General features: G+C 33.6%; 1 protein-coding gene across 1 annotated transcript; it reads right to left on the bottom strand.

The window, feature by feature from the left end:
* Nucleotides 1–9,439: 9,439 nt before the first annotated feature.
* LOC127876778 (uncharacterized) lies at nt 9,440–11,210 on the bottom strand. Its single transcript, XM_052422252.1, has 3 exons — nt 10,211–11,210; nt 9,927–10,106; nt 9,440–9,728 (listed from the first exon to the last, which is right to left on the bottom strand). The coding sequence occupies exons 1-3, from the start codon at nt 10,616–10,618 to the stop codon at nt 9,534–9,536; spliced, it is 783 nt and encodes a 260-aa protein (XP_052278212.1). The 5' UTR covers nt 10,619–11,210; the 3' UTR covers nt 9,440–9,533.

Below are 11,210 nucleotides of genomic sequence, written 5' to 3'. Positions count from 1 at the left end.
AATGCTTCATTTTCGAATTTATTTATTAATATAATATTTACATACATAAATAATTAAAAGTGTGTGCAATTTTGAGAAGACGCTTGACATTCAGAGCGCGTTATTTATGAGGACATTAATAATTAGCTAAAATACATTCTGTCCTGTTAGTTTCTGTTGGCTGATCCATTTATGACGAGCTGTAACAGAATGTCATTCTTTATGGAAACTAACAAATGCAAACACACTACAGCAGAATATTATAATTATACTTTGTCCTGGTTATGAGTTCCGATGTACAATTAACAAGTGCAATACCTTCGCTGAAATAATACATTGACAATTTTGACAAATGCTACACGTCCCTCATTAGTTCTTTTTGATAATTAAAGTGATGAAACATAATTAATGGTTTTCACGTTTTAAAAGCTGTCGTTTAAAACGGTTGCAACTCTTTTGAAAATTCTTAAATATTTTGCACAAGGTATATGTACTGTACTACAATAATGTCGAAATATGTCATGTAAAATTGTTGAAAACATGTAGATCTTGATACAAATTACGCCATTCATAATTATGATTCCTACTTCATTGGTTTAAATAATGCAAGAAAACAGATCAACCCATGTTGAACAATGTATTATAACTAAAAAGTATCAAAGAAATTAATCGCCCAATTATTTCGTGATAATCGAATAGACGCACGTGTACCGTTGTTTTGTTGAGTGTTTAGCTTGACATTGCTGAATTTTACTGGCCTTCTCTGATATAAATGATTTCATAATCAACAATATCGCAGCATGTGCAAAGGAAAGCAGAGTGACAAATCGTCAGAATGATAAACTAAATGCATTTAGAAGGTTTTGCCATTATCAGTTAGTATAGTTAATTGTGCAGACATGGTACGGTGATGTTTCCTATTTGTCTTACATTCTTCACATACACATCACAGTTGAACACGAATAAGTAAAGCTGTTGCAGCAGAATTTCTAAAATAGTTTATGAAATTCGAACATTCAATACAAACAAATTGTTGATATAAGAATATGTCATAACCGGCATTCCGAATGAGTGAACGTTTCGTTTGCATTGAAATGTAAATATTCAAAAGTGTGAACGTATCAAGATGCAATAAATTTCTCAGTTCTGTACTTCCAATAGTCAGATTATTTTTTTTTACATACCGGTTCGCAACAGTTTAATTAAGTAAGCTGATGGCATTTTATATGTGCTACCTTTTATTATTCTCATATTTTCCATTTTCTTAATAAGGCGATGCTTTCTTACATTAAGTTTGTTTGAGATTGGAATCATTAATCGTATTCTCACTGTTTCTTTACAAATAAAGTACATTAACTGCATAATAACATTGTTAACACCGCGTTTTATTATTGAGCCCACTGTTCGCTCATGATATTGTTTTGACGTCTTTTGGGGATACATCATTTCTTAAATCAACCGTTTTTTCTAAATCAGACAATAGCCACGCTCTCATTAATGTTAGTGGCAGTCGCACGTCTATTTTTACATCCAAGTACTGCCTTCATTGTTGTTTAATTAATACGTGAAACATGCGTACTTAAAGACAGAAGCAACAAGATTTGGTGCATTTCGATATATCCTGTCTATTCATATATTCAAGTACTGTCGTCATTTTTGTAAAAATAATATGTGAAAAATGTCAGAATGCGTATTTAAGGACAAAGGCAAGACGACTTGGTGCATTTCGATAAGTCCTGTCATTAATATAAGACGCGCTAATAGTTTTGCAAAAACAGTTTATGAACTGTAGTGGTGGGGCTGCAGACAAAACCTTTGCCATCACGCCACGCGTGTACTTAACCCATTTGTATAACTTATGGGTAGCGATACAGAAAAAAGATTGATGGACGATGATATTTCTACAATCCATTTCTTTTTTTTTCCATAATATTTTGGGTCATACAATATTTATGACACTGCATCAATAAATGGCAAAAGCTTGTTAAGAAACACAATTAATTTACATATGTTTTTCTAAAATTAACACTTTCGATGACCTTAAAATAAATACTAGGGCTGTTTAATAAATTCGATGATTTTTTTCCTTGAAAACGTAGTCGTCCATTCAATTTGGATGTTATTTGAGGCACAATCAGTTTGAAGCGTAACTGATAATATTTAACCTTAAGTTTCATCCCAGTGGGCATCAAACGTTGTGCGAACGTTGCTGCAACGTAATTTTTAGGTCGCAACGTCGGCAACCATTACCGAACGTTTCCACAACGTTGCATACAAAACATTACCCGGACGTTTCATTCATTCCTTTAAATTGATATTTCTTCGAAATGATGTATGTTTTGTATTTAATTTAACGCATGCTGTTATTGCTTATGTATTATTATGACGAAGAGCTGTATATGCTTAAGTCGAAATAAACTATTCTGTTCTGTTCTGTTCTGATATTACACTGATTTGCAGTACACGTGTTAATACTTTCGATTCTATTCTTACCAGTAGCAACGTGGTGTTTTATGGCCATTAGCATTTAATTGCCAGAGATATTGGAAGCTATTGCAGTACGCACGGTGTGCTGTGGGTGTCTGGGGCGGTTTCCTCCATGGCGAGCTTCACATGATTGGCAGTAACGGAATTTAATGTTATATGTAAAACTAATATATGTCAGTTCACTTAAATAGACAACATTTGTTTCGTTTGCGTTGTGATACATTTTCATCTTTTATATATTATATTCATGATCGTTCTAAGCGGTTAACTGACACGAAGTCATGAATAACTGCTTTGCATGAGGCTCGAACCATAATGACCTTTAATATAATACATGTATAGATTATTAAAGCGATTTATATTTGCTTTTGAATTATTCCGTTTTATGATTGTTTTCGTCAGCGAAATCTTTGTTCACGAAATCTTCTTAAATGGAAAAGCTAACAGGTTTTCGCATTTAAACCAACAGAAGTAGTTTAATTTATTTTCTTTCGAAATTTCACTGTATATTATTGTTTAAAATAATCATAATAGCCAGGCATTAATAAAAGGTTTGCTTTATATATGATATTTACTTAAACTAAAATAAACGATTGCCGATAGAAGAATACAATAAAGCGTTGTCAAAAAAGTTGTAATACAGTTATTGTAATAAATAATTTAAGAAACCTGAGGATGCGCTTATAAATATTGAGTTGCAAGCGTGAACAAACACTGTTAATAAAATAATTCATTTCCTTTTAACAACAGAACGAACTTGTGCATCATAAAAAGGTAGCACAAACAATATGTCATCATCTTTATTGATACGTGCACAATTTAGCATCCTTGCATTCAAATGCAAATGAAATGTTAAAATACTTGCATAAAGCCAATTATGACATATATTCGTATGTCATTCATTAGGCCACGACTTTTTTTTTATTGGTTTACAAAAATTATTTTGAAAATGGTCCATCGGGCGGTCAAAAAAAAAAACATTGGAAAAAAAAGTTAATACTAATAACATCAGAACAAAGACAACATATCTTTGATAACCTTAACACAGAGACAAAAAATCAAATTATGCAATGAAACACATCTATATCTTCAAATGAAATGAGTCCTAAAAGCACCTTTGTAACATCAGGCAATTTTAAACACTCCATTACATGACATGCGTTCTTCTCCCATTAAAACGAAAAACTGCGCTTCATTTCCGTACTTCGATGCGCACCATTACGCAATGCGATGCACGTTGCATAAATCTTATAAATTATTTTTTTTTTAAATCTAAACATATTTTATTTCCAAAATAGTTACACAACTACAGAACATACATAGAAATACAACTGTTTTGAAAAAAGGGTAGGACCTAAAGTTCTAACAACATTATTGGTGGTCTTTCCCTGTTTTGTTATTTACATTGCATATATTCGTAAATTATAAGATAAACTACTAATACACAGATTATGTGTTTGCTCTTACTCGACTTATGAGATCGTCAATGAAAAAAATCGAGGTAGATCGATCCCCGCGTCGTCGCGGTAATGTTTGTTAAAGTTGTTGTTGTCATGAAAACTCGTTGATTTACAACGCAAAACGTCTTATTTGAACTGACGCGAATTAATTTAATATTTGTCAACTTCGCTTTTGCTTTATTTTTATAATTTTATCCAAAGTTTAATGTTAGCAAGTGTTTTTTTTTTACTGGAATTGTAAACAAGGAGCCAGTTAAAGTCTTCCGAAAATGTGCAGTCTGTGTGAATTGACAGTTTGACGTCATCAAAGGAAATCCGCTTTCTGTCTGAAGCGATAAAGCGACAAATTTCGCGCCGACAAAATTTGCTTCCTTTGTCTAGCAATCAACATGCCGAACCAATCGTGTGTTTGTTTCTCAATTGCAATCCATCAATTTAATAATAACACGTGCATAGCTCCACCTTCGAATCTTTTGCTGTGAACGGAGGCGGAGTTTAACGGTTAATTTGAGCTAGTGTTTTACGCAAATTGAGTTCCGATTTGCCGAAATTACTCGGCCCTATACGGTGGCACTAAGGTGACATCACCGCTCCAAATAAAAAAAAATCGGGAAAACATAACTTAAAAAAAAATTAACTCGGGGAAACACAAAATAAGTCTGTTTTCAGGTTGTTGTTTTTTTGGCGACGGGAAAACATAAGTTCTGTTTTCACGTCTTTTTTTTATTTTTGGAGCGGAAAACACAAGTTCTGTTTTCCCGTCTCCTTTTTTTAGACTTCAAAACACAATCGCTATATTGTGCGCACAAGATAATCGGCCAATCACAGACGCGGTTTATATGGAGGGAACATTTGAAAACGTCCTAAAGGCAAGTTCTGATATAACAAAACACACTACTACTACTACTACTACTACTACTACTACTACTCCTACAGCAGCAGTAGCAGTAGGAGTAGTAGGAGGAGGAGGAGGAGGAGGAGGAGCAGTAACAGCAGTAGCAGTAGCGATAGTAGTAGTTGTAGTATTAATAGTAGTAGTAGTAGTAGTAATAGTAGTAGTAGTAGCAGCAGCAGAAGCAGCAACAACAGCAGCAGCAGTAGTAGTAGTAGTAATAGTAGTAGTAGTAGTAGTAGTAGTAGTAGAAGAAGTAGTAGTAGTAGTAGTAGTAGTAGCAGTAGTAGTAGTAGTAGTAGTAGTAGTAGTAGTAGTAGTAGTAGTAGTAGTAGTAGTAGTAGTCGTAGTAGTAGTAGTAGTCGTAGTAGTAGTAGTAGTAGTAGTAGTAGTAGTAGTAGTAGTAGTAGTAGTAGTAGTAGTAGTAGTAGTTGTAGTAGTAGTAGTAGTAGTAGTAGAAGTAGTAGTAGTAGTCGTAGTAGTAGTAGTAGTAGTAGTAGTAGTAGTCGTAGTAGTAGTAGTAGTAGTAGTAGTAGTAGTAGTAGTAGTAGTAGTAGTAGTAGTAGTAGTAGAGGTATTAGTAGTAGTAGTAGTAACAGCAGCAGCAACAACAGCAGCAGCAGTATTAGTAGCAGCAGTAGTAGTAGTAGTAGTAGTAGTAGTAGTAGTAGTAGTAGTAGTAGTAGTAGTAGTAGTAGTAGTAGTAGTAGTAGTAGTAGTAGTAGTATGTTTTATTATATCAGAACTTGCCTTTAGGACGTTTTCAAATGTTCCCTCCATATAATCCACGTCTGTGATTGTCCGATTATCTTGTGCGCACATTATAGCGATTGTGTTTTTAAGTCTCAAAAAAAAAAGAGACGGGAGATTTTTTTTTGAGCGGTGATGTCACCTTAGTGCCACCGTAGCCCTAAGCATTGAAACGACAAATACATTTATCAATGATTTTCCGAGATATACCGATTTGTTCCGATTTCCAAACTTTCTGTACAGTTCCTATAAACTATGGCGGACATGTTTACAAAATTCCTAAACACATATATCGTAAATAATGGCAGTGTTTTATTGGATTATTTATACTAATTATCAAATTGCAAGGTAATACTTTTTTATCTACTATGATATCGGGTTTGTTTAATATAATTAACATGTTAAACAATTTAGTTGCGTCACAGACTCGGACATAAATTTTGATGGGGTCGACATTTTACTGACGCTGATTTTCCTATTGTCTGTAGTTTTTACCCGAAATAAATTTTGAGAAGTGCCCATAGAAGGACTGGTACATGTACGTAATGTGTCACATTGAAAAATATCCCGATCTCTACAATATATGTGAACCAATCGTTGATTGTACTTACTTGATTTTATTCGCAACCGTACTCAAACCGGATGTGTTTTTTTCTCGTTTCGCTCGTTTTTCAGTGCGGTCGGGAATAAAATATATAAAAAGACGATTTTCCGATTTTATTTTTTTCCCATTTTCCAAAAATTAGGGTCGGCGGTTTTGTAAACCAAGAACTATAAAAGTACTGGCCTTATATCATTATTTCATTTTTGTGAAATATTAGAATATCATAAAGCCATATATTCTTACTCAACTACTTCGAAAATTCAACAGTCACAAGTTTCCATATTCTTAGTACACTGTATTGTGTATGTTGGGAATGTAATACATATGTAAAACATCAACGTATCGTGTCTGCACGATTAACCATGTTTGCTGATTATAGTAAAACCGATTGATTGCAGGTAGGTTGTTATTTTTGCGATTCTCGACACTCTACTTTTCTTTACGCATGTTGCAATATTTGATTATGAGATCACAAACATCATATCACTTATCCCCTATTAATGGATAGATGAACTTGTTTGAAAGATTTTGGCGATGATGCATTTTTCAAAATTGATAAATATGTAAAAAAACAAATAAAACTCCATATCATGTATTTGGAAAAAGTATGTATGACATGACTTTATCTAGATCTGCATGTATATATACGTTTGTACTACAAATGTAGACATAATGGTGCGTGTACATTGTGCAAAATATTTTAAAAAATATTCGGACAGAAATGCAAAACCAAAATATATTTTGAGGACCTCAACCATCAAAAGGAACAAATGTGGGACGTTAAGCTTCATCATGACATCAAATACTGCATGTCAGCTGAATGTACATGCAGCTTTATCTGTACATCGGGCTTCATGGCTCAGAAACATAAGAATATTCTGCTGCATCGAATTGGCTTTTTTTAGTTTACATCAATAAACTTATTCTATAACAGCTAGCAAAATCTGAAACCGCCCCCCCCCCTTCCGATACCAACAACATAACATGTGTTCAAGATAATAATTGTTAATGTCCTCATAAAAACCGCGTTCTGTGTAACAAGCGTCGCCTCAAAATTGCACACACTTTGACGAATTTGTGTATATAAATATTTCATAAATAAGTACATATATATATAAACGAATATGAAGTATTGCCACACACCGAGTATCAATAACAAGATAACTGTTGGCATATTATGAATATAATAAAACAGAGATATTGTTTGTTTTATTAATTGCATGTTAAACATTATTCACCATCGGGCAATAAGTGAAGGCAATAAACCATCCATTTAGAACATTGTACGAACGCTTATATAATTGTTAGTATCTATCCGCAAAGGGCTATTAACGCGACTTCAACATCAAACACAGTCGACGTGACATTGAAGTGGTGGATACACGTAACAAATGCTTTGTTACTGTTTTTTCGAATATAAACGCATTGAACTGGACACACCTTTGTACTTTCAGTATTTCCGAGGCTAAAACAGTTTTGTCAAGTTTTAAGAGGACGCGTATTCAGCTAATTTTTGATCATGTCTATACTTATTTATGAAATGTTTTTTCGTTTTTATCACATGGTAAAGATTCCAACCAACTGCATGCCGTTGTTCTAGGGCCTTTTCACAGATTTTGACATTTTTTAACTTATTCATTAAATGCTTTATATTGATAAATGTAAACATTGGATCGTAAAAGCTCCAGTAAAAAATCAAGAATAAAATTTAAAAAAGGAAAAGAACATGGCCGGGAGCAGGTTTCGAACCAGTGACCTCTGGAGTACTGCCAGAGTCCTGAAGTAAAAACGCTTTAGCCTACTGAGCTATTCCGCCGAGTACACATACTTGACGTATTTTATACCTTATATAAGCAATCTTCGTAGTTTCACAAAATTTAACGACAAAAACAGAACTCTCCAAATTATTCAATCGTTTCGCGTTGCAACGCTTTATAATTTTTAGGTTTTAAAATCGTCAAAAGATGCATATAATGGCTATATTAGACCATGGTAAATGTTCAGTATTACTGTTTCCTCACAAATATCATAACTAAAACGAAAATGTGCGAATCTGAAACAACTTTTTTCAATTTTGTCAATTTACCAAAGCGTGAAAAGATCCCTTTAACCCTCTTGTTTAAAAGGTTTCTTACATCTGAATAAAGATCCTCAGAAAATATATATTGTAGACATTGTTGTTAAGGTACATATTTGCGTCATACATATTAACATCAATTTATTTTATATCAGCGCTTACAGTCATTAATTTTGTTCAATTCCATTCATTGTACCATGATTTTTTTTTCTCTCATGTTTTTTATGTTAGCATGTTTGCTTGGGGTATTACCTTTGTGTTGTTTGAAACATTTAAATGTCAATTTGAAAATACACAATGACTAAGGGAATCCATGAGTTAACAACTACTCGCTGTCAATCATCTTTAATGCACAAGTACCTATACATGCAATGTCATTTTATGACACTACAATTAAGATGCAAACGTTCCGTACAGTAACAGGGTGTCAGACAGTTCACCCCCAAGACAATTCACCCCCTGGACGACTCACCCCCAGAATTTGATTTCCTTGGACAACTCACCCCCAAAGACAATTCACCCCCAAGACAATTCACCCCCATATTTTTATGAGATTTTAATGTCATTTTCATTTGTCATATTTGAACATAAGTTGTGAGCAGATGCTTTGGTGTTATAATTTTGACTTGGCAGCACAATTTTGACGTAATAATAAACTGTAGTATGTAAATGAAAGATGACATTGTGATTTTTGTCAAATGAAATTCAACCAATTTATTTATCTATAAACTGTGTTACAGCATATAAAATTGAAATAAATAAAGTTTTTTGTATAATATTTGTGCATTTGTTTTAAATAATATCATTAGGTTATTATTTTATTAATAGAACTTTGTTAAATATTGAAGTTGATTAAATAATTTCATTCAATTCTTCGAATTTTACATTTTCACAATAATTAATTTTTTCATGATGATAGGATAATAAATTTAATAAAATACAATGGTTTAATTCAGAAAAACCTGAATTACAGAAAGGAAATTTAATCTGGTAAGAGCATGCCATTTGTGGGTATTACAATCGAGCATTCACACCAATGATGAGGCTTAATAAAATTGTCAAAACAGATTAATCAAAGTGTCAAAACAGATAAACAAAGACTTCAGTTACACACATTGACAAATAATTATGTTGGGGTGGGCAATTCAAAAGGTCTATTAACATCTCAGAAGATAAAACAAACAAGTTCATAAATATAAATTATGGCTTTTATTGCAAATGTCTATATAAATTTCACAAACATGATTTTCAATAAGATATCTTTTATACATCTACCAAGAATATTTACATAAGACAAACACAGCACATATAACAAGAGTAAGAGGGTTTGTTCACAACGTCGAATGTTCCATCCAGAAACCATCGTTTGGCCTTCTGCATATGTCCTAACTGGTTGGAGGTGGCGAATAGCAAATGGCGTTGTTCAACTACACGGACATCACCAACAAGAAATTCTTCTTTCAGGAATTCTGTGTTAACCTGCAAAGAAATATTTAACACTACTGACCACCACTATTTAATGTATTATTTTATGTTATTAATGTTATTATTTTAAGATTTATAGACTCCGATCATTATAACCCATTTAGTCACCTATTATGCTCTTAAGTGAGAAGTGTAACAAATGTTTATGCTGATTTCGCTTCGTTCATTCATTCGTATATTCATTCCACCTACCTCAAAATCCAAGGAGTCTGGTTCCTTTGGTCTATGTTGTGCTCTGGCTCTGTTGACGTTACTCGCCAGAGTTGAGGGTTGAGGTAGATTGAAATCACCCTGTTGGAAAACGTCCTGCATCAAACCTTCCACTATTGTACCGGCGGGCTGGTGTACATCTCGGACAGCTTCTCTGCGTATCTGCAAATCAAACACAACTTAAGGCCATGCAAACTGCAAGTGTAGGTACTCAGTTGGTGTTATAATATCTCATGTAAGATATAAGTGTAAATTCCACGACCTACCTCATACCTAATCTCTCCGTCTTCTATGATGGTATCTGTCAGAGGTGCATCGGGTAGTGGGTCTTCTACAATGACCTGAACAAGGGGACCATCTCGACTGAGGTCGAAGTAAGCGGGGACGTTTTCAGGCTCATTCTCGGTGTTGGTGTTCTCGGTGTTGTCATAGTTGTCGTCCGGCTCAGCCCCTGTTCTGTCCGCTGCAGTGGTATAAGTGGAGGTTGAAGTACCAAGGCTGAACTCCAAGTTGAATGTAATACTTGGTAGTGGCGGGAGTTCTTCACTGGTATCTATCATGGTTGAGTGGGCAACACCTTCCATCTGTTCAGGCTGTTGAGCAGCCCCGCTGTCTTCCATCTCATCCTCCTTACATGCGCAGCACGTGAAGATGACCTGTTTCTTGCATCTCATGGCCGGGTTGTAATGGCTCTTGGTAATACCTGTATTACAAAATTATATTTTTGTTCACTTGATATTTTAATAATTAATTTTATTTAACTGCCTGTAAACTTGAGTTTTTCTTAAACAAAAATAATTATTTTCATTGTTATTATCCATTTAGTTGTTGGATTTTCTCTCATAGAAGGATTAGTGATAAAAGTTGCGTTTAGTAATGTTGTGTATTGAAACAATTCAAGTCCACTTCAATCATACAGTATGTTAACTCATTCTATACTACAGCCTTATCTCTAGGTAACTCCTATCAGTAATAATCTTATCTACACCTAATTAATCAGGACCCTCATCAGCTCTGAAAGCCTGACAGATTATCTGTTTATTGTTACTTTTAGGTGTGAATAGGGATATGGTGTTTTAAGTTGTTGTTACTTTGTTGACTGTTGTGACAAATATTTTATTATCATATTTCTCATTAAAAAAAAAAGTCTTCATTGCATAACTTATCAAATAAAAAACATTGTATTAATGTATCCAATACCATAAATATATATTTAAAACACTTTTTACAAATATAAACTGTTTTATTGAATACAAACAATCTTAA

This window comes from Dreissena polymorpha, chromosome 4 (genome assembly GCF_020536995.1).
Source record: "Dreissena polymorpha isolate Duluth1 chromosome 4, UMN_Dpol_1.0, whole genome shotgun sequence".
NCBI classification, from domain to species: Eukaryota; Metazoa; Mollusca; class Bivalvia; order Myida; family Dreissenidae; genus Dreissena; species Dreissena polymorpha.
This window is presented reverse-complemented; position numbering and strand designations above follow the sequence as displayed.